The following is a 23,980-nucleotide window of genomic DNA, read 5'->3' as shown; positions in this document are numbered from 1 at the left end:
GACTTGGTTTTTGCTCTGATATGCATTTTCAGCTGTTAGACCTTTTCTGAGAGGTGTGTGCCTTTCTAAATCATACTCATTCAAATGAATCTGCCACAGTTTAACTCCACTCGAAGTGTAGTAACATCTAGAAGCAGTATGAATGCTCCTGAGCTTAATTTCGAGTGTCCCAGAAAAGGGTATGAATACTTATGCAACAGGATCTTTTCATTTTTTTTATTTCTAATAAATTTGCAAAGTTGTTACAAAACTGTTTTGTGTTTTGTCATTATGGTGTATGAGATGTAGATTGATGTGGAAAAAAGTATTTTAAAGCAGTTTAACAATGCTGCAACAAAAGTGTGTGTGTGTGTATATATATATATATATATATATATATATATATATATATATATATATACACACACACACACACACAAGAAAATACAAATTTGTGAGTTTTTGTCTCGCAATTTTGCCTTTATAGCTCACAATTGCGAGTTATATATATATATATATATATATAAATAACAGTCATTTTAACCTACAATATTTCACAGTATTACTGTTTGTACTACATTGTTCATCAGATAAACATGGAAGCCTGTTTCCGGCACTTTAAATAAACTCGATATAAACTCGCAATTGTGAGCTATAAAGGCAAAATTGCTAGACAAAAACTCACAAATTTTTATTTTCCTCACAAATACAAGTTTGTATCTTGGAATTTTGACTTTTTTTCCCTCAGAATTGTGAGATATAAACTTGCAATTGTGAGTTCTGAGAGGGAAAAAGTCTGATATGTTCTCACAAATCAATAGACTTAATTTTAAATTGTGAGTTTATATTACGCAATTCTGACTTTTTTTTCAGGAGTGCAAGTTTATTTCTCAGAATTTGCAAGTTTGTATCATCCAATTCTAAACCGAAAATTTGAATTGAATTGCGAGTTTATTTCTCAGAATGGTTTATATCAGGCAATTCTGACTTTATTTCTAAAAATTGTGAGTTTATATCATGCAATTGGGAGTATATTTCTCAGAATTGCAAGTTTATATCTTGCAATTGCAAAAAAAAAAAAAAAAAAAAAAAAGAAATCTAAATTTATAGAGTTCATATCTTGTTCATATAAGTTTATTTTTTAAATGCGACTTTATTATTCAGAATTGCGAGTTCATATCATGCAATTCTAAATTTTGAGTTTATATCTCAAGTTTTGTGCTTTTATATTTATTTTATAAGTAATAAATTTTGCAATTGCAAATAAAAAAATCTGAATTTATAATTCAGATATCAGTTTATATCTTGCAACTGCAAGTTTATTTCTCAATTGCGAGTTTATTTCTCAGAATTGCAAGTTTATTTCTCAGAATTGTACGTTTATTTCTCAGAATTGCAAGTTTATTTCTCAGAATTGTGAGATAATATCATGCAATTACGACTTTATTTTTTGCAAATCATGCAATTTTAAATTTAGAGTTTATATCTCAAGTTTTGCACTTTTATATTTATTTTCGGAGAAAAAAAAGTCGCAATTACCTTTTTTATTTTTTATTCAGTGGCATGCACCCTTGGTGAGCAAAAGGATTTCTTTCAAAAGAAGACTTCTTTTAGTTAACACATTCAACCGCTCTAGTTTTCACCATTTTCTCAGGGTGTGCTGCTGAGGAAGTGACTAACCTGAGTTTGCTGTTGCAATGCTTGCAGCAGAAGCACGAGTTGTGAAAGATGAGGTTGTTAGCCACCAATCTCTCCATCGGATATACGGTCTTCTCACATGATGCACAAGTCTCCTTCTGGGTCTTGAAACTGAAAGACTGGTAGGCAAAGACATTTGTGTTTAATCAAAGAACAGATCAAAATATCTTCAGAATATTGACACTGTGCAGGAGTCATAAAAACTTTTATTAAGGTACTTTATTTTTGAAGATTTACTTGCCCTTATAAGTATCTATCCTTATTACAAATCTTACAAAAACTAACTAAATAAATAAATAAATCTTTTTTATATAGAAAATGTATTATAAAGATAATGAAAAACACTGAATTATGTTCAAAACCGCATGGAGGGACAAATATCGCAATATCAAATTTAGAAATTTAGAGTGTGTTAGATATGACTAAAAAGATTAGGAAAAGACAAAATAAATGTGAACATAAAGCAACGTACCTTAGAACGCTGAACAGGCTTATCATCAGATGTGTTCCTGTTGTCCTGGAAACAAAAAAAAGAAAAGAAAATGAAGCCAGTGGTCTTAAGACAGGTTACCCATGGCAACACTTTTTCAGCCAGAGCTTCATGAACACCACAGCATAATCCCGCACATCATCCATCCACCATCACTAGTGTCCAATTAACCTGACAAACTCCCAAAATTTTCCTATCCAACCACTTCCTCCGGTCCCTCCTATATCCCTCCATCTGGCTGTATGCGCTTACAAGCACCTTTTGTCTCTGTACCCGCACGCACAAATGCATGAAGAGGGATCAACGAAGACTAAGCCTGGTGAGCGTTTCTAACCCAATCACCCTTTGAAATAAAGACCCTGTGCGCACACACACTCTTTCGGTTTCAGCCAGTCTAAAGCTACAATATGACATTACATAACAGAAGCCCATGTCCCACATGCACCAAATATTCGGAAGCGCTTAAAATCAAAACAGCTGCCAGCCTAAACAGGCAACCAAATAATGCACAAGAGAGAATGGGAACATAAAGAGATTCAACCAAAAAAGGAGGTTCAGTCATTAATTACTCACTCTCATGTCGTCCCAAACCCGTAAGACTTTTGTTCATCTACTGAACAAAAATTAAGATATTTTGAAAGAATTCTGTGAACTTTCTGACCCTGCATAGACAGCAACACAACTGACACATTCAGAGCCCAGAAAGGTAATAAGGACTAGAGTTGGGTATCGATTCTGATTCCAATTCCAATTCTGCTTATCAATTTTTACCAATTCCTAGTTTTGATTCCAACACATATACATACACATATACATAACCACAGTAAAAACTAATACAAATTTCACACATTAAATTGTTAAAAGACAAGTAAACAGTCAGTAATGAAATAGGAACAACTTAATAAATTAGCAATAGCATAAACGAATAGGTACAGAAGTTTAAATCAAAAAGTAAAAACACTGCATATTTTCTTTTCATAAAAAAAAAAAAAATACAGATTAATCCTCATTAAAGTTAATAAAAGATATTCAATCAAGATCATTGAATGATATTTTGTTCTTGGATTAACATTAATGACAGGCAGCACATTTATTAGGCTGCCATCTCTTTAACACAGAACGCACGCGGATTTAAAAAAACTGTTACATATGCGTTTTCTTTCTCATCTGTTACGTTCACTTAAGACAAAAAACAGCGGTGTTTATGATGATATACTGACATATTTTGTGCATATTGGTCGGTAAATGTGAAAGAGAAGTCAAGAACGGACATAGGCCGGGAACCCGCATGGGGAACGCTGTTCTCTGCGCTCGTGCTTCAGAAGTGTGCACTGCACGCAAACAGTGCGCAAGCTCTTTCCTGCGCTTAAGTCGTTTGATTGTAAACTTTAAAATCACATTTAAATGCAAACGCAGGAATCATTAAGCATAATTGAAATGCACGTTTTAGCAAATACCTGGTTCTTGGAAATTTGGAACCGGTTCTAAAATGGAACTACACTCTTAAAAATAAAGGTTCTTTATTGGCATTAATGGTTCCATGAAGAACCTTAAACATCCATGGAATGCAGAAAAGGTTCTTTATAGTCGAAGAAGTTTTTTTTTAGATTTTTAAAATGCTCTTTAAAATGTTTTTTTTTTTTAACGTTCACTGAAAGGTTCTTTGGGGAACTAAAAATGGTTCTTCTATGGCATCACTGCAAATACACTCTTTTAGAACCTTTATTTTTAAGAGTGTAGTTCTCGATACCCAATTCTATTAAAGGATAACTGTTGCCAAAATGCAACCTGGGCTGTTTTTTTTACTGTAAACGAGACAAACTTATATCTAAAAGCATAATTTACGACAAACGAGCCGTTTTTGAGATTGACCGTGATTTAGTTTTGTGGTCAGTGGCCGGTGAATGGGAGTACTAGGGGCATACATTTGAGCGCATCAAAATCTTTACAACACTAAGAAGGCTCGACACACCATGAAACTTTGCTCGAAGTATCGCCTGGGTCTCTACACATGAACTCCAGCATTGAGAACATTGTTTGTGTACACAGAGTTCACTAAAAAGAACGTTTTTGAACAACTCACTTTCACTGTTTGGGTTTCCGCTCGCGGCCGTCTTGCAAATCAAGAAGTGTCGATCTTAGAATACGAATGAATGGACTCCATAGGACAAAATATTAGGCTTATATGAGGCTCTTTTCACAACTAGAAGTTTAATATTGTTTTTCACTTGCGACAAAACAACGAATTAGCCGTGCATTTATATGGAAATATGCTTTAGGAGCTATCCATCCTCGCATTCGGAGATCGACACCCTCTTGACTGGCAAGACGGCCGCGAGCGGAAACTCAAAACAGTGAAAGTGAGTTTTTCAAAACCTTTCTTTTTAGTAAACTGTGTGTACTCGAACAATGTTCTCAATGCTGGAGTTCATGTGTAGAGACCCAGGCGATACTTCGAGCAAAGTTTCATGGTGTGTCGAGCCTTCTTAGTGTTATAAAAATATCGATTTTGATGCGCTCAAATGTATGCCCCTAGTACTCCCATTCACCGGCCACTGACCACAAAACGAAATCACGGTCAATCTCAAAAACGGCTCGTTTGTCGTAATTATGCTTTTAGATATAAGTTTGTCTCGTTTACAGTAAAAAAAACAGCCCAGGTTGCATTTTGGCAACAGTTATCCTTTAAGGACATCGATCAAACAGTCAGTCGTTCAACCTTAAATGTTATGAAGCTACGACAATACTTTGTGTGCAAACAAAACAAAAATAGTTACTTAATTGAACAATTTCTTCTCTTCCATGTCAGTCTTCAGTGTGGCCTCACTACAATCATGCATTGTGGTACTCTAGTGATCGTGTGTCGAAGGCTAAAGTCATTATTTTTGTTTTCTTTGTGCACAAAAAGTATTCTCGTAGCTTCATAACATTACCTTTCTGGCCCTTAAATGTATCAGTTGTGTTGCTGCCTATGCAGCGTCAGAAAGCACTCGGATTTCATCAAAAATATTTTAATTTCGGTTCCAAAGATGAACAAAGGTCTTACGGGTTTGCAGGGACCCTCAAATCTGGCCCACAGGATCCATTTTCCTGTAGAGTTAAGCTCTAACCCTAATCAAACACACCTGGGGCAGCCGTGGCATAATGGTTAGAGAGTCGGACTTGGAACCCAAAGGTTGCAGGTTCGAGTCTCAGGTCCGGCTGGGATTGTCGGTGGGGAAGGTGAATAACCAGCACTCTCTCCACCCTCAATACCACGACTGAGGTGAGTCCCTTGAGCAAGGCACCGTACCCCCAACTGCTCCCCGGGCGCCGCAGCAATGGCTGCCCACTGCTCCGGGTGTGTGTTCACGGTGTGTGTGTGTGTTCACTACTGTGTGTGTCTGCTTGGGTTGTCTGCTTAGAAAAGCACAGGTACTTGAGTTTGATCAGGGTTGGAACTAAGCTCTGTAGCGTATTGGCCCTCCAGGGCAAGATTTGGAGAACCCTGTGAGTTTGGAACGACATGAGTGTGAGTAATTATGACAGAATTTTCATTTTTGGGTGAACTGTTCCTTTACGAACCAAGCTTTTATGACAGATTTCAGACAAATGACAGGGTCTTGGTTTGGGACACATCTGCACAACACTGAAGCAGCAACAAAAAAACTCAGAAAACAGACCCACAGACAGTCTAAAATTTTAATGCATTGCAGTATAAGAATTATCTGCTGAACTGACAGGTTTTTATGTAACTGCTCAGGTCTGTCAGAAAGCCAAGAGCAGCTCTCCACCTCCACTACAGCATCTATACTTGTCTCTTTCGTGGAAATCTAGAGCTTGAATCGCACACAGATCTCCTGGTTTAACGGCTCACACTCATGCCCACTGTTGTTGTATCTCTAGTTAGAAAAAAAAAAAAGAAAAAAGAAAAAAGTTTATTTGCTTGGCTCAGACAGGCAGCACAAGTATCAGTAATGACCATTATATCACATCAGACATCCAATAACACCACTTTTCACAAATTACAGCCATTATCGAGAGGGACTTCATGCTCGCACTCACATACTATCAAAGCACGGAAATGAGATTACAACCTCTCAGCCTCAACATGATAATATTTGTTTAAAAAGAGAATCAGGCAAGATTGCTATCAGTTTCAGGTACTAACAAATTGATTTACTGCATAGGTGATTATAGGTATAACTAATTAGATTTTTTTTGTAATCATTTTAATTTTTGTCAGAATTCTTTGGAACACACACACACACCAACATTTTTGTTTTCATTCCAGATTTGCTGTGAAAAAGATGCATTCAATAGATACACAATGTGAAACAGTACAATTTTCAGCACACAAAATGTAACTCTGTTCTACATTTGCATTGCTTTCAAAACACGTGTTGCAAAAGGAAGTGCGATGTGTGTCTGCACTGGCTTGTGAAGTGTATTATTGTAATGTATAATGTGCTCATCCCCGGTCAATAAAGAAAGAACCATTTACTATGTATTAGCCAATGCTATGCAGTAAAACGAGAAGCCAACAAGATTAAACTTCATCAGATAAAGTCACAACACACCCTGAGTGCAAGACAACCCTCAACCCACTTCCTGTTTCAGAGCATGTGTGTAGCACGTTTGTTTCAGAGCCATTGACTTATTTACATATTTGTTCGCATTTAGTATGCATATCAAAAACACTATGTTTTTGTGCAAAAGGAGTCTAAAACGGCTTAGTACTTTCAAAAAAGTCAAAGTTTTAGACACTTTCTGTCTTCTAGTTCACAGAAGTGCAATAAAATCTTCCACAAACTATTAAATCCAAAACAAAGATGCTTGGGTCACTCACAGTTGAAATGGTGGCAAAAACGGGATTAGACATGTGTGAGTGTGTTAACACACACACGAGAGGCACACAAAGCAACGGAGCAGGGTACTATCTCAGCTTGTGCCATCTGTCCCTTTTTGCCTTATTTGTACATAAGACGAAGAAAAACACACTCTCTCACCACACACATGCAGATAGCACTGCTGCCCAACCGTCTGCACTACTGTGGCAGGAAGGAGTGATGACACATCTTCTTCCTGTGCTCTGCTCTGTTGCACTTTATGATGAGGAGGTCCAATCCGGCCTCCCTAGAGACCCTCAAAAATCAGCCATCAGCTGACCTGCACACTGAGACACAGCTTTAGTGCTTTAATTTAGTGTGTATGCCATTTGCAGTTATAAGATCCTGAAGAACACTACATTACGGTTCACATTACCAGCTCCTCTGGGTTTCACAATGACACTCTCTGAAAAAAAAAAAAAACTAAAAACACCCTGTTCTCTTTAAAGTTCAACCTGGTTTCGAAAACACTACCTTGTGTGTAAATGTCACAAGAAAAGAAATGCAATCAGGCCATTAGAGTGATAATTACAGTGTGGAATCCAACAATGTCACCATGTTTTAAATATTTTTGTCAGGCACTTAAAACTACAAAAGGCATTTTCAAGCCATACGCCAATAAAAAAAATAAATAAAATAAATGTATAATACTGTGCACAAGTGATTTAACCACAGACAAGGGTGTTTTTGCATGATATGAAGAAATATAAAAATACAAATCTTCATAGAAAAGTATAATTATTTATTCATGTTTCTTTGATTGTTTGTAGCATTAGTAGAAGGAAGATGACTGTTTTTTGGCCATTACAAGGTTTAAGGTAAATATATTGTTTGTAAAATTTGAACAATATTTTAAATAATAATATTAATAATATTAAAGATAATTGGCCATTACAACATTAAAAAAAACAACTAATAAATAAATGTGAGACAATTGGCCATCACAACAATAAATTCCAGTGCTGTTAATCAATATATATATATACATATATATATATATATATAATGTGTGTGTGTGTGTGTGTGTGTGTGTGTGTACCTGGTATTCATCACGTTGTGGGGACCAAATGTCCCCACAAGGATAGGAATACCAGTAGATTTTGACCTTGTGGGGACATTTTTCAGGTCCCTATGAGGAAACCGGCTTATAAATCATGCACAATGAGTTTTTTTGATGAAGTAAAAGTGTGCACAATCTCCTGTGAGGGCTAGGTTTAGGTGTAGGGTAGGTGTAGGGTGATAAAAAATACGGTTTGTACAGTATAAAAACCATTACGCCTATGGAATGTCCCCATAAAACATGTAAACCCAACGTGTGTGTGTGTGTGTGTGTGTGTGTGTGTGTGTGTGTTTGTTTTTGTGACATATCAGGACACAAATGTGTGTAATAACATGGGTATGACATAGGTATTACAAGGAGAGGGTGACTTATGAGGACATTGCCCATGTCCCCACTTTTCAAAAGGGTTATAAATCATACAGAATACGTTTTTTTGAGAATGTAAAGATATGCACAGTCTCCTGTGAGGGCTAGGTTTAGGTGTAGGGAAGGTGTAGGGTGATAGCAAATATCGTTTGTACAGTATAAAAACCATTACGTCTATGGAATGTCCCCACAATTCACAAAAACAAACATGTGTGTGTGTGTGTGTGTGTGTGTGTGTAAAAAACAACACATTGCTGAAATTAATTGCAATTAATTCCACTTAACATTAAAGTTTTTAAATACATGTTTGATATTGAAATAATTTCACATTCAGTCTTCGAATTAATGTAGAAACAATATAGACATTTTTAATATACAGTATATTTTTACTATTTGTTTATTCTTTTTTTATGACTGAAAGAAAGTATCACTGAGACCAATATTACTGATGCCTGAGAAACTGAGATTTATATATCCAAAAGCTGAATAAATAAGCTTTCCATTGATGTACAATTTTTTTTTTCATTGATGTACAATATTTGGCCAAGATAAAACTATTTGAAAATCAGGAATCTGAGGGTGCAAAATATATATATATAAAATATCAAAATATTGAGAAAATCGGGTGTGTTCACACTTGTAGTTCGGTTCATTTGGTTAATTTGGTCTGGACCAAAAGGAAAATGATACATTTGGTCCTGGTCTGCTTCGAGTTCACACTGGCATTTTTGACAGCAAACCTAAAGATACCAAACCTAAAGGCGTAATGATACATTCACAACCTGATTGTTTGGGTTGAACCACGTATATTTTGTGACAGAACTCACCGAACACTTCAAACAAAAGGAAAAGGTCTGCTTGTTTGGTGCGCTTCAGGGTTCGGATGGCAGCATTCACACTTACTCAAATGAACCGAGCCAACAGAGCGACAGCTCCGGAGTTTGTTTATATTTAACTAAATTAAACATGACAAGTGTGAACACACCTTAAAGTTCTTAGCAATGCATATTACTAAACAAAAATTTGTTTTTTATATACATTTACGGTATGAAGTTTACAAAATATCTTCATGGAACAAAATCTTTTTGCAACATTCTACTGATTTTTGGCATAAAAGAAAAGAAAAAAAAAATCAATAATGTTGACCCATACAATGTTTTATTGGCTATTGCTACAAATATACCCGTGCTACTTAAGACTGGTTTTGTGGTCCAGGGTCACATTAACCATTGACTATAGGCATTCAACATTACAGTACAATTGAGAGCTATTAATTTGACATTTATTAAACGTACGCACTCATTTTGACAGCACTATAAATAAATTAAATTAGTAATAATCAAACATCAAGTTTATAATATCTGGCCAACACAACAGTTATGTCATAGAAGTTACAACAACTTCTAGAACTGTTAGAAATTAGAAATGGAATAACCCACTTTATAAATTCTGAAGGATGGCAGATTCTAATGTTTTGAAAGTGAGGTACAGAGTGTGTGCAAGACAAAGCGAGCCAAATATCTACCTAAATTCAAAATCACAGCTAACCAGATGGGCTGCAGGCCACTCCGTGACCCAGGCTAGTGCGTATACATATTTGAACCTTTGCTCCCCCTCAGACACTGACAGATTTGTGATGCCCTGCCGTTACTAAAGGTCATTATTTTACACTCTCCCACGGCCACACGCCGCACACACACAACATTCACTCTCCATTACTCTTGCTCTCTGCTACTGGACTGCAGACGCTCTTTTAATCTCATTAGCTGGACACAATCCCATCAGCTGCTCCCCACAGGCCCAGACAGCCAGAGGAATAAGCAGAAGTTCAATGGACTGAGGCAGAAACAACCATCGTGTGGTCATCAACCCACACAACCCCAGTTCACCTTGTGTCTAATGCATCTTGTGATGCATCCTGTGCGTTCTGGGATACACAGGAAGACATTACATTAGGAGTACCACTGCAAAAGCCCATGACATATCTTCAGTATGCCTGATCAACATGCAGTAACATGCTTTTTAGACAACAGTCAATAACAGGTGTAAATAGCTGATTTGGGCGACCACATGTGGATGTATCCTCTGGAATCCTATAGTGCCTTGCAAAAGTATTTATACCCCTTCACTTTCTCTCACATTTTGTTATATTGCAGCCTTACATTAAACTGCTTTAAGTAATTTTTTTTTTCCCCAGATCAGTCTACACTCCATACACTATAATGACAAAGCACAAAACAGATTTTTGTATAAACTTTGCAAGTTTATTAAAAATAAAACACTGAAAAAGTAAGTTTCATGAGTATTCATACCCTTAAACGCAGTACTTATCTGAAGCACCCTTACAGCCTCAAGTCTTTTTGGGTATGATGCAACAAGCTTTGCACATCTGCATTTGGCAATTATCGGCCATTCTTCTCCTCACCTCTCAAGCTCTGTCAGCTTGGATGGGGTCATTATGGTGTATATGGAGTGTAGTTTGATGTGGAAAAAAGTTTTTTAAAGCAGTTTGACATAAGGCATATAACATGAAAAAAAAAATAAACAAAACAATAAAGGGGTATGAATACTTTCGTAAGGCACTATAGGTAAAAACAGGACAACCTAGACATGGATTTTTGATAGTTTGCCAAGCTATTTTCTTTTTTTGGACTTTTTGCTTTATATTGATAGGACAGTAGAGCAGTGACAGGAAGCAAAGTGGGAAAGAGAGAGGGGAGCGGGATTGGGAAAGGTCCATGAGCGGAGACTCAAACTCAGGACGCTCAGAATGCAATGGCGCTATATGTTGCCCACAAGGCTATCGGCACCGACTAATAATTCTTAAACAACAAGAGAAGTGCGTCAAATTTAGAAGTCAAAATTCCTGGCAACACAGATAAGATGTTCATGCAGTAGCCCTGAGGGAGTCTGGCTGGGCTCCATGAATGAGAAGCAATGTTTTAAAAGATGCTGGAGGGCCCATTTTCGCAAAAGTCAAGCTATGATTGATCTCCCTGTAACTAGAAAAACGAAATGAGCCTTCAGGAACCAAAACAAATACATTAATTTACCAAATGACACATTTGGGTTAGTCTTCCTCCTCCACTGGTGCCTATCAATAAGCAAAAGATTCAATCATTTTGTGCATTTCTCCACTGCAGTGCATTGCTTACTTTCAGTTTAGGTCAATAACTCATACAAGATTTGGCTGCCATTTACTCTTGTATCTAGATGAATGTATACGTTTTAAATGAAAGCTTCGGTTTGGCTTAGTCAAATTTCCACCTCATGTTTTGTTTCGTATCATCGTTACACCTATTTCCTGGGCTTTAACTGCTTTTCCAACCATTATAGTGCTAATTTTCATAAGTCAGAGCTGAGTGAACTAAAACACCCTGTGTCGGAGCGAAGGATTGCGTGACAGTAGTTGCATGATGGTGCAGAAAAACGCTAACGTTTAAACACTTCTAAAGAAGAATGTGAAAGTCTTCACCAACGAGTTGAGCCACAGACAGAAGCTGATGGCTGGAGTTTACACACGGATGTGAAACTTTAAATGTGTTGAGGCAGAAAAAAATAAAATGAAGACAGCTGTACAGTACGTTTTAAAGAGAAGGCTTGTGTGCAGGGTTGAAGAGGAAAAGTCTAGTGTTTCATTTGACTCCAGAATACACCTTTGTGCACGGTGTAAAATTTCACCTGTTAAAGCCGAAGTGGCGCCACTAGAACACAACTGCAAAAATAATGTTCGTTTTCAAAGAACCCCGCTCCCCCTTTTTACATGTTTGCTACACTTAGCAAACACTTGGAAACCACTGGATTTTTACTTAGAACTGTACTGCTAGGATACATCCCCTTTCTGAAGCCTTTCAAACATGTTCAGACAGAGTTCGAAACTTGATCTAGGCACTTCGTGGTACTTCACAAAACATAGCCATCAGCATCTTCCATACCGTGATCTTATCACAAGGAAGGGAGTGCATTTTGCAATCAGAGATCATGAAACATACCCAGCAGAACTGCCAAGAGACATCGCTCTTTTCAGTGGAATTTGACAAACACGGTAGAGATAGCAAACCTCTTCTCTTTTGGCCTTTCAGGACATTTCACACACTCATTTTCACATAGGAAAGACTAGAAGTGTTGCATTAAACTCAGTGCCAGTAAGGGCTTGACAGGCCAAACATATGTGACCCTGGACCACAAAACCTCTTAAGTAGCATGGGTATATCTGTAGCAATAGCCATTTATAGCCATATTTTGATTTTTTTTCACCCTCAGATTCCAAATTTTCAAATAGATGCATCTCGGCCAAATATGGCCCTATCCTTATAAACCATACATCGATGGAAAGCTTATTTATTCACATTTCAATTTCACATTTACCCCTATGACTGGTTTTGTGTCCAGTGTTAAATATAGTGATAATTGATACTAAATCACCCGTGTTAACAACATAACAAATACTTAATACATCACAAATACACACATGAACCAATACTGAAGTCAAATATATGCTGCTGGGACACCACAGATAACCCCTGCATCTGCTACAGCCAGTCACTCAATGGAAAGTTCTATTTAGGCCTATGGAGCAAGCCTAATTTCTCCTTATAAGGAGACATTTTTTTGCAAGGAAAAAAAGGGTTCCATTATCACTCTGCAGAGGCTGTCCCAGAGTCCTTGTTGGCATAATTTCATTAGTATGGAGATCTAAGAATAGTCAAGAGACTAAGAGTAGACCATGGACTAGAACCTCAGCGTGTGACATTCAGCTCAAACAGGAACAGCGTGCAAACACACCGTACAAAAGAAAACACTGCATTTGATGGTGGACTTAAAAAGACTTGAATGGATAAACACACCTAGACGTCCATGATTAAATTATCTGTAATGAGAATTAGACCAAAAAAACAAAACAAAAAACATTCCATTATGGGCCTTATGCGGCCTCTGAATACTTTTACGTTCCTGCAAGTTACAACATTTTGAAACACCTGGAACGACATGCCTGCACGTTTGTCTCTGACAACTGGACAGTTGACGCCGCAGGCTGTCATTTCCACATGAATAATCTGTGTATACAATCTTCAGGGCTTAGTTTCATCGAAAAACCCTGAGGGTCTCTGCATGCCGCCTGCTCTTAACTTAAGCATACAAGTGAGACTGACACCTCTAATTGAAGAAGGCATCATTAAAAAGCAACAAAGCTACATTTAAGTTTAATTGTACCATTTCCTTGAGCATTCGCAATCACACAAGCACATCATTTGCCGAAACAGGCATTTTCCTTGTGCTGCTGAATGCCCAGTGGAGCCAATTTAACTGAGAATGTACATATGTTTGATCAGACAATCCTCTGCCAGATGGTGATCCCTCCGCCAAAACAAAGTGCCACCATCACTAATGAAGGAAATGGAATATCACAGTCTAAAGCAAATGGAAGCTTTTAAGACTAAAGATATACACATTTAGGCTTTATTGGTGGAGTAGAACTGCTAAAAATAATCATTATATAACATTTAGTTCCTTAAATTTGCTTCAGTAGTGATATTTACTGTACAAATTGGACATTTAACTGTTCCGGAGTGAGCAGAATGAAAGTGGGGTGAGTTTGTTTTAAAGAGGAAGTCAAAGTGACTACACTTTCTCTCACAAATGAGCCTTTTATGGACTGAGAAAACCCCTGTCACTGAAGTCGACACATACGCTGCTCCAAACCATTAACATGCAAAACTTAATGGTACTTTTAGAACCATTTTCATAGGTCAAGAAAAAATAAACAAAATAATTGGCTCATTTTTGACGGCAACGCAAGATGCTCAATATTGACAATGAAGATCATGACTGTGGTTACCTGCAGTTTTAGGTCTGCAACTAAATCACTGTCAAAATGATAACCATCTAAAACTGGTTAATATACCCTAGTAAAAATGTAATAGAGTTGAACTATTCTTAGTATAAAATAAATGCACTTTAAATCTGTTAACATGCGTGACCCTGGACCACAAAACCAGTCGTAAGGGTAAATTTTTTTGTGGAGATGTATACATCCTTTTAAATTTGAATATGTACCGGTAAGCTTTATACTGATGTATGGTTTGTTAGGAAAAGACATTATTTGGCCAAGATGCAACTATTTGAAAATCTGGAATCTGAGGGTGCAAAAAAAAAAAAAAACTAAATATTGAAAAAAAAAAAACGCCTTTATAGTTGTCCAAATGAAGTTCTTAGCCATGCATATTACAAATCAAAAATTGCTACAAACATAACTGTGCTACTTATGACTGGTTTTGTGGTCCAGGCTCACATTTTTACTGACATGACTTGAGACTTGCTGATATAAAAACTGTAATTTAACTTCATTTGGAGTACTACTTGTGCACAATGCACATTTTTTAATACTAATGCTGATGATACACTGGGCAACTTTTTGAGCAATGTTGCCGGGCAACTTTGGCAAATGTTGCCGTAAACGGGCAGCCAGGTGTGATACAGAACCCACAACAGGTCTAAATTTTCCAGATAGAAATGTGTTATCCATTTTTAATGAGAAAGTGCCCAAGCAACATTGCTCAAAAAAAGTTGCCCGATAAAATTGCTCAAAAAGTTGCCCAGTGTATCATCAGCATAAGTCTAAAATATGCTTTAATGTCACTATTGAAGAGGATTGTATGATCTTTAAATAACATCGGCCTTTAAAATGCAAAATATTTAAAGTGTACCTACAATACTTGCAATTGTTCCAGTTTAGCACAATCAAATATACTTAAGTATATCTTTAGTTGGACTTCAGCACTACTTCCGCACAATCACAGTGCATTAAGTACAAAACTAGTTGTTCCAATTTAGCAGACTTTGAGTTTATCAGTTTTATTTTTATTAAGTGCATAAGATGTTAATGTATTTGTAGTATACTCTTCATAAAACAAATGTATTTTAAATACATTTTACTTTTCTTTTTTTTCCACCAGGGCACATTCGCTCCCATTATTATTGCATGTTCATATGTTTTAAGCCAGCTGATGCTGGGCAGGAGTTAAACAAACATGTTACCATGACAACATTAGGCTGAGATTCACTGGTGTACATGTCAAAAACATTTACATAAATTTCCACATAAAAACCTGTGCTTAGTCCTAGTCGCCGGTTTCCATGATGCAGTGACAAATAGAAAGGATGTTTGTCTATGAAACTAGCCTACAGTTTAGAATAAATTTGGGTTGAGTAATGAAATTCAGCATGGAAACAAACAGAATGTAAAACCTGAATACACAAGTCACTTTGGATAAACGTGTCTGCCAAATGAATAATGTAAATGTGGACAGACAGGAGAAAAGATGCATTAGACACAGACAGGCTGGGCTACGTAATTTTATGTAACCAAACATCATATAACGGCAAAAATGCACTGCAACACTGCGAGGAAGTACGATCTATGGTTACAAAATCAAACAAACCCCGTGCACGGAACAACCGGTCCACCTTTCAGTCAACTAAACTGGGTCGACGAAAACCAGGTGTCAAAACCAGAAGGCTTTGTTTTCGAAGGTTCATTCCTTTTCGGTCTTAATTCATGTGGAAACACGCATCTTCAAGAAGACACATGACAGCTTTGGACCCTGAGACCTCGCCTCCCATAACACAGGTCTGATTAGTATTCAACCTCTGTATCCAATCATAACGCTCCCATAAATACATCTTTCAAATAAGCAAATCGTCTAATTTGATGGATCACTGCAACAGCAGTAAGTTTCAACCCGGTATCCCACAGTTAGCTCTTGATAGCACTCTAGCTAGCGAACTGCACCTCATCACAATAGACGACGAGGGGGTCGTTGGGTTCACTGGCTGCAGCTGAATCAAAGCGGAGAAACTCACCATCTGGGTCTCCTTATCAGGCTGCTGAAGAGAAAGGGGATGAGAGAGATGTGCTGCCGGGTCCGGTCCACTCACTGTGCGCCAGTCGGTCGAAATCTCATGCGTTTCCTCCGCTGGTCTAAACGATTAACTTCTCCGGTTGAGCTAAATGAAATGTACCAGCACAAGCTGTGATCATTCGAGCCGTCTACAGAGCTTGACGTGGTTTTCCCCCCACCTCACTCTTTTCAACGGACTCTTTTTTTCCTCTTCATCACGCCTTTTTTTCAGCAGGATGTCGCACGCGATTGGACGCTGCTCCTGGCGCTCTCCTCCCACCTCAGAATATCGGTATATTTTCTGACGAGACTTTTGCAAGAAATAGCCATGCCACATCATGGATTCCCGATTCCTCGACTCTGTTTCTTTTCCGTAGTCTTTATTCAATCATTAGTGACTAATGTATGAGGTAAGTAAGTGGCAGTTCAACACAGCTAATTCGTTTTTAGCCATCGTAATGTACAGTATAATGATTTAGCTTTGAATGACAGTCTTTACAGTGTAATCAATATTTAAGGATTAGTAATTCTGTCTTCTTTTGCTCAACGCCATGTCGTTCCAGACCTTTATGACTTTATTTTCCTCTGCAGCATTTGAGGAAATTTTGCAGAATCAGTTTTTTTACGACAGTTCAGGGGCTGTCAATCCTCAAAAATTACAGGAAACACCTTTAAAGCCTTAAAAGCAGGTCTTGCTCTGAAGCCATAGTAATATAAAAATAAACAGATCCAAATTGAAGTCATTTATTAAGGTATTCTCTGTTACATAAAAATATTGGTAGGTTTAGATCATGTAATACTAATTTTAAAAATTTATTTAAAAATGAAAGAGCAAACTAACAGATTTTTGTTATGAGAAAAAGCTGAGTAACATGAAGACCTCATTAGTGATCACCATAAGCCACCCATAAGTGGCATATTGGAGACATATTGGAAACAGATGTTCAGGAGTCACCTTTCACAACAAAAGGAGGTGGCATAGATAGTTTTAGTGTCAAATTCAGAAGTAAAATAATGGGAAATAGCCAAACCTCCACCATCTGGTGGGAAGATACCAGCATTGCAGCTGGGAAATAAGACTATGTGACCATGGACCACAAAACCAGTTTGAAGTAGCAGGGGTATATTTGTAGCAAAAAAATAAGATTTTTCCAAAAATCATTAGGATATTAAGTAAACATGTTCCATGAAGATATTTTGTAAACTTCCTACTGTAAATATGAAAAACTTATTTTTCTTTTGTAATATGCATTACTAAGAACTTAATTTGAACAACTTAAGGCATTTTTCTCAGTATTTAGACTTCTTTTGCACTCTTGGATTCCTGGTTTTTAAATCGTTGCATCTGAAACAAATATTGTCTTATCCTAACAAAACAATTTAAAAAAAAAACAATTCAGACAAATAGAATTAAAAAAAAAAAAAAAAACACAACACATACACCAACACCTTATGAATGGTTTTGTGGTCCTGGGTCTCATTCTTGATTTGCCTCAAAACCACCCTTGTTTGGCTGTAGATGGTAAAATAGATGAGTATGGCCAATTCAGTATGTAAAATATTGAGTTGCAGTTCTCTTTTGGAAAAATTAGACACATTAAGCTTAAGTTACAGTAACTTTACAGTTTAAATAGTGTTACACTAATTTCATTAAATCAAAAAAAAAAAAAAGGTTTTATTTATAATTCAATCTTCATACTTCAAAGTTAACAAATTCATTACTTCCCCGTTTTCGGCAATTGCAAAACCTAATAGCAATTTTAAAGTGAAAATTGTTTCTCTGGTTTTCAGTGTACACATTGCACAATAGTTAAGCAATAGCATCAGCACAAACCCGATTAGAATCACAGAAAAGCAGCACAAATGAAAGCTCTTAAATTCACCAAAACTGTTTGGATACAAAATCAATTACACCTTTGCTCTTATAGACATTTTGTCCTGCAGGTTTCAGCTCAAACCCAAAACTAGATGTCAAATCGTTCCAGGTTACTTGATATTTACAAGCAGGTTTGTTGGAGCAGAATTGGAACGAAGTCTGCAGGATGGCCAACCTGATCTCTCAGCAATTCGTACATTTGACAAGGTGGCAAATTCGTACAAATTCAGTCACATAAATGGTACGAGTATGGTCATACCAGTGAGCCACATACGAATTTGCTGTGAAACGGTGTTGGGATGGCAGCTCTTCAGGAGAAGGGTTGGAGATCACTACAGTAATCAACATTTGAAGACAGACATTTCAAAGTTGTCCTAAAACCAAAACACATGTTCTTGTCTTAGGACAAAATTGATTAACTTTTGATCCACTTCAAATGTGGATTACTATAGAAAAGCATTGGGGTTAAGTGCCTTTCTCAGAGCATAGAGACTGCTCACATCTCATACTTCCTAGCACCTAAACTCTAGTCTGTGTTGGTGGCTGAATTTCAGGGTTAATGACTGAAGTTGTAGATAAACCACCAGTAATTCAAGAAAAGCATGATTAAGAGGATTTTATTTTGCCATTGTGCAGTGGAGTTACATTGGACCAAAACCACGGTCCTTGACTCTGATGGGGCCAACAGATGCGCTGTCCCAACGCAGATCTGCAGAAGATAAAAATGGTGAACACTAAAGTATGACCATACAATCTACACATTCCCCTTGTAAAATTTAAAACATGCCTTTAAGAATCTGATCGCGTCCGCTCCTAACACCACAGGTTGCATCACAGCAGCCGCATACCTGGTCATCCTCGTCGGCAGACACCCACCTGTCAAATAAAGCATTAGATTCTTACAGTTATTGGAGTACTTCAATGCAGTGGCAACTTACCGATTAGCAGAGAAGGAGCAAGCTTTCTGCTCAACATTAGTAGGGGTGGATGCCGCAGCCACCTTAAGAACACAAGTGATGTAGACCTACAAAAACAAAAAGTTTACTTGTATACTCCATGCAAACATGCACCGAAACTGCTAATCCAGATACATACAAATCCACTAATCTCCTGTTGGAATCTGAATGCCTCCAGCTGAAACTGCAGCTTGTCAATTTGTGTCCTGGGCATGAGTTGAGAGCCGGAGCCTGTGAGCTTGGCATCAACTAGGCACCTAGAACGTGTGGGGCAATTAATAACCATCAGACGTTAGATGACACCACTAGTGGAACTAACTTGAAAGACCTTGTCTCACCCATTATTCTCAATAAAGGCATATCTGGGGAGAGCATTTGTATCAGGGACTGAAGTAGCCACACAGCTGTCCACAAACACTCGAAGAGGAAGGTGGTTGTATGACCTCACTGAAGCCTCAATATTAATAAAGTCTCCCAGGAAGTACTGGTTAGAAGGTCGCTCAAACCTCCAGTCATCTGCAAAGGAATACTTTTAGCCAAGGTTCACAAGCAGAGTTATGAAAGCACTTATACCAACCAGTCATGAGCCGGAGGGAGAAGACCAAAAGTTCCTCCGAAACTATAGTAGCAGCATATGGGATCCAAGTGGGCATTAAGCCGTTGCTGCTCACATCATGCACTCTGTAGAAAAAAAGTTAGAAACTGACTGTTACAGTGCATAGTAACACATTCAGTAATCCTAAATTAAGCACTCACCTTGCATAATGACACTCAATACCAACTACCGCACCACTGCTCCTGATGATAGGACCACTCAATGAAGCCTGTTGCGGGGTGTAGATAAGGGAGAACGTGTACACTAGTTCATCCTCGGTCATCTAAACAGAAAGGTTAGGTTAAAAGTGAACATTCACAGCAACTTTAGAAAACCTGTGAACTTGCAAACCAACATTACCAATAATGTGCTGCCACACCCATGCAGTTCTGACTCAAAGATGAGCACTTGAGAAGAAGGATCCTCTCCAGTTGGACCACAGCCTCCCAATGAAAAAGATGAGGGATTTAGTGGTTGTCCAGTCCCAAAGAAGTCTTCCATCACTTCTACATATATTGAATTGTCCCCACACTGTGCCGCTACACTGTTTGCAGGGACAGGATGACTCAACTCAAAAGGAATATCTGGCTGCTGTGGTTCTTCTGGTAGTCTTGGAAAGCTCCATGTCAGTTTCGCCACTGGACCCATCAACAACTCTTTTGACTGAACACCAAGAAGATCTTGAGAAGGCCTTGCAAAGTCACTCCTGGCTGGGGTCTGGACACCAAACCTTTGCAGTGCAAATCCAGGGTTGCTAGAGTCATATCTCTGGGGAACCTGAGGAATCCTGGATTCACTCTGTTGAGGAACTTGCGCTAATGCCCCAAGCTTAAACATAAGTGGGTCCTGATTATGTGTTGACCTTCCTTGCCATTGTGCTGCAGACAAGCCAAATGCAAGCACAACCACCAAGCCAACACTAACTTGCCTCAACCCCATTGTCAGAAACGTTCAGATCCTTAATGCTGGTCCTTGTCTTGTCCTTTATGTATAGTAGTTAGATAAACTTGGCTCCACCTCTCTAGCATCAAGCATAATCAGTCCCTGGACTTGTTAACTTACACATCATGTCACAGGTGAAAACCATTGAGTCATTATCAGTAAAAGGAAAATGTGTGTTCTTAAATAACATTTACGAATAACTTTAATATAATCAGTGATTAGGTCAAAACTTTGGACTCAACTTACCTAAAGCAATGTTGCAAACAGATTTATTATTGCGCACTTAAACTCAAATAAATATACTGAACATACTATACAAAAAAAGTCATTCTTCAACCCAGATGCATCACTTACAGAGCAATTTGCACTATATATATATATATATATATATACATACACACTGTTACTTAAACCTATATTGCAAAGGAATGTTCATACATGGGTTTCAGTGCACTTTCAGTCCATTGTCTGAAAAAACTATGCACTGTTCACACACAAAATGCCCTTGGTGCATTTCCATTAGAGATTTTTTTTTTAGAAATGTCAAGAAACTATTGTAAAATGCTTCCATTAAACAAGGTTTTGCGATTAAAACTTTTCCTGTCGCAGTAAATCATGGCAACGGATGTTGGTAGGTTTACGTATATTGCAGCATCACACTAGCCCTTATTTTTAGTCAAGGAAGACACATGAGTGAGACAGCAAAGAGAACCATTTCTGGGACACTTCTGAATCATGCCACAGAGCAGCTGGTATATGCAAGCATTGACTAGAGTGGCCGATAAAGGTTAATCCAAGAATAAATAAAAGCCCTTTTATTTTTAAGAGCAGCCACATACGAGGCATTTCTTGGAGTTGATGGTACACTAAAGAATGATCATGTGACTTTATATAGTTGGTGAATTGTAAATGCAAAAAAAAAAAAAAAAAAAAAAAAAAAAAAAAAAAACACCACACACACCCACCCTACCTCATGAGAGTGTAAAACATTTGCTATCCAACTTTTTCCTGAATGTGGCAGAGTCTTTTACACCTCAAAATGGAAAGATGCTTAATTTCAGTCTTGGGGGTTTCTAGTCAAATTAACCCTACACACATTTTTATACTAAAAGTCTAATTCAATCTTTCTACCCTATTTTAACATGGATTTCTATGGAGACAGGAACATGAGAGCACCAAAATTTTGAAAAAAAAAAAAAATTACTCAGGAAAAAGGTGGATATGACAGTTTTTGCAAATTGACTCATTTCCATTAGGCATATTTTTAGTTTGTGCAATTTAAAGGGTGATTGCAGCTACTGTTCTACATTACTGTTAATTGGGTGCAGCATGAATAGCAATCAACATGGGAGCAGTAGTAACATGTTTACACATTTTCAGAGGCAAAAAAAAAAACAAAACACCCTTCTCAAACCTAGAGATCCAAAAGAGTAAAGTTAAAGGAGTAGTCAGGTGATGGTTCTAAAAACTTTATTATCAATTGCACAGAAGCCCAAAGCCATTCTGTTAATTTTGGCCATAGCCATATTCCTTAACACTGATAGGCCCAACAGAGGCTCTCTCCCATTGCAGATCTGAGGAATAAAAGAAAGAAATTGTGAGAAAGCCTTCTACGTAAAAGGAAGAAATTGGGAGTTAGTTTATACCTTTAAGAAGCTGATCACTTCCACTCCTGCTGCTACAGGTTGTGTCACAGCAGCTACAAACCTGGTTGAATTCATCTGCAGACACCCACCTGCCAAACAAACATTACTTGCACAGCCTCATTTACAGCATCATCATCATGAGTCTTGGTTAACATACCCATTAGCAGAAAATGAACAAGCTTTCTGTTCAGGACTTGGAGTATAAGTAGAAGCAGTTGCTGTAGCCGCCTTCACAATGCATGTGATGTAGATCTGCAGAAACAGTTGCAAGCACACCATGGCAGCATATCATACAAGGGAATTGCACAATTAATCACATACATACCAATCCACTGTCTGCTTGCTGGAACCTAAAAGCCTCTAGTTGAAACTGGAGCTTGTCACCCTGAGTCCGGGTCATGAAGCGAGACCTGGAGCCTGTGATTTTGGCATCAACCATACACCTAAGGTAGAATCCAGTTAGACCTCTTCCACAGTCCCATGAGGAAACTACATATAGGACTCCTTACCCATTGTTCTCAATAAAGGAGTATCGAGGGACAGCACTGGCATCAGGAACTACAGTAGCCACACAGCCATCCACAAAAACACGCAGAGGAACATGGTTGTACGACCTTACAGAGGCTTCAAAGTTGATGATGTCACCCAAGAAGTACTGATTAGAAGGCCTCTCAAATCTCCAGTCATCTGTTGAGAGATCAGTTTATCAGTTGAGGTTCACACAAAGACGGCACTAAATTGCAGTCTACCAACCAGTCATGAGCTTGAGAGAGAACACCAGAAGTTCCTCAACAACTTTAGTGGAGGCATATGGCATCCAAGTGGGCATTAAGGTATCACTGCTCACATCATGTAATCTACATGAGGTTGGGAGAAAGAAGCAGTCACCACAACTGGTAAATGAAAGGGTATTAGAATGCCAAACAATTCAGAATTTAGTCCTTACCTCGAATAGTGACACTCAATATTAATCACTGCACCGCTGCTCCTGACAATAGGACCACCATATGAAGCCTCTTGTGGAGTGTAGGTTAAGGTGAACGTATAGATAAGCTGATTTTCAGTCACCTAAAGGGTTAGCAGTGTAAGGATTGCTCACAGAAACCTAAAATGCACAAACAAAACTAAATCACATCACCTGTGGTATGCTGCCACACCCATGCAGTTCCGACTCAAAGATGAGCACTTGAGTAGAAGGATCCTCTCCAGTTGCAGTACAGCCTCCCAGGGAAAAAGCGGTGGGCTTTAGAGATTGTCCAGTCCCAAAGAAGTCTTTCATCACCTCCACATATACAGAGCTCTCAGCACACTGAGCCACCACACTGTTTGGAGGGACAGGATGACGCAACTCAAAAGGAACATCTGGTTGTTGTGGTTCCTCCGGTAGTGTTGGAAAGCTCCATGTCAGTTTTGCCACTGGACCCATCAACAGCTCTTTTGACTGAACACCAAAAATATCTTGAGAAGGCCTTGCAAAGTCACTCCTGGCTGGGGTCTGGACAGCAAACCTTTGCATTGATCTACCTTGCCATTGTGCATCAGATACACCAACAACAAGCGCCAACAATAGCACAAATACTGCTTGCCTCAACCCCATTGCCAT

At 38.1% G+C, this 23,980-nt stretch overlaps 3 protein-coding genes across 4 annotated transcripts in view; all 3 read right to left on the bottom strand.

The window, feature by feature from the left end:
* Positions 1 to 16,558, bottom strand: part of limd2 (LIM domain containing 2) — a 21,514-nt gene extending 4,956 nt beyond the window's left edge. The window contains exons 1-3 of one of the 2 annotated variants that reach the window (XM_073816347.1): positions 16,325 to 16,558; positions 2,150 to 2,194; positions 1,660 to 1,796 (exon numbers count right to left, since the gene is read on the bottom strand). In XM_073816347.1, coding sequence (XP_073672448.1) covers positions 1,660 to 1,796; positions 2,150 to 2,194; positions 16,325 to 16,327 — 185 coding nt within the window. In that variant the 5' untranslated portion in view covers positions 16,328 to 16,558. Of the gene's footprint in view, positions 1 to 1,659; positions 1,797 to 2,149; positions 2,195 to 2,347; positions 2,402 to 16,324 lie in introns of those variants that run through there. The other variant, XM_073816417.1, reaches the window with a different exon arrangement.
* A 2,321-nt stretch (positions 16,559 to 18,879) lies between these two features.
* Positions 18,880 to 20,728, bottom strand: LOC141348624 (zona pellucida sperm-binding protein 3-like). Its single transcript, XM_073852928.1, has 8 exons — positions 20,150 to 20,728; positions 19,951 to 20,072; positions 19,772 to 19,875; positions 19,533 to 19,710; positions 19,334 to 19,451; positions 19,177 to 19,262; positions 19,057 to 19,114; positions 18,880 to 18,972 (listed from the first exon to the last, which is right to left on the bottom strand). Exons 1-8 carry the CDS (start codon positions 20,726 to 20,728, stop codon positions 18,880 to 18,882), a joined length of 1,338 nt encoding a protein of 445 aa, XP_073709029.1.
* Positions 20,729 to 22,237: 1,509 nt separating this feature from the next.
* Positions 22,238 to 23,980, bottom strand: LOC141310424 (zona pellucida sperm-binding protein 3-like). The gene is made up of 8 exons (XM_073832571.1): positions 23,516 to 23,980; positions 23,324 to 23,445; positions 23,131 to 23,234; positions 22,887 to 23,064; positions 22,703 to 22,820; positions 22,535 to 22,629; positions 22,378 to 22,466; positions 22,238 to 22,305 (listed from the first exon to the last, which is right to left on the bottom strand). The coding sequence occupies exons 1-8, from the start codon at positions 23,978 to 23,980 to the stop codon at positions 22,238 to 22,240; spliced, it is 1,239 nt and encodes a 412-aa protein (XP_073688672.1).

The sequence above is a fragment of the Garra rufa genome, chromosome 1 (genome assembly GCF_049309525.1).
Source record: "Garra rufa chromosome 1, GarRuf1.0, whole genome shotgun sequence".
NCBI lineage: Eukaryota > Metazoa > Chordata > Actinopteri > Cypriniformes > Cyprinidae > Garra > Garra rufa.
This window is presented reverse-complemented; position numbering and strand designations above follow the sequence as displayed.

Coding starts and splice junctions, on each gene's coding strand:
- LOC141348624 (XM_073852928.1), bottom strand. CDS start 20,728: ATGGGGTTGAGGCAAGTTAGTGTTGGCTTGGTGGTTGTGCTTGCATTT. Junction 19,711..19,771: donor CTCCCTCCGGCTCATGACTG/GTTGGTATAAGT, acceptor ATTCCTTTGCAG/ATGACTGGAGGTTTGAGCGA. Junction 19,452..19,532: donor GCCTTTATTGAGAATAATGG/GTGAGACAAGGT, acceptor CACACGTTCTAG/GTGCCTAGTTGATGCCAAGC.
- LOC141310424 (XM_073832571.1), bottom strand. CDS start 23,980: ATGGCAATGGGGTTGAGGCAAGCAGTATTTGTGCTATTGTTGGCGCTT. Junction 23,235..23,323: donor ATTGAGTGTCACTATTCGAG/GTAAGGACTAAA, acceptor AACCTCATGTAG/ATTACATGATGTGAGCAGTG. Junction 22,630..22,702: donor AGCAAGCAGACAGTGGATTG/GTATGTATGTGA, acceptor CTGTTTCTGCAG/ATCTACATCACATGCATTGT.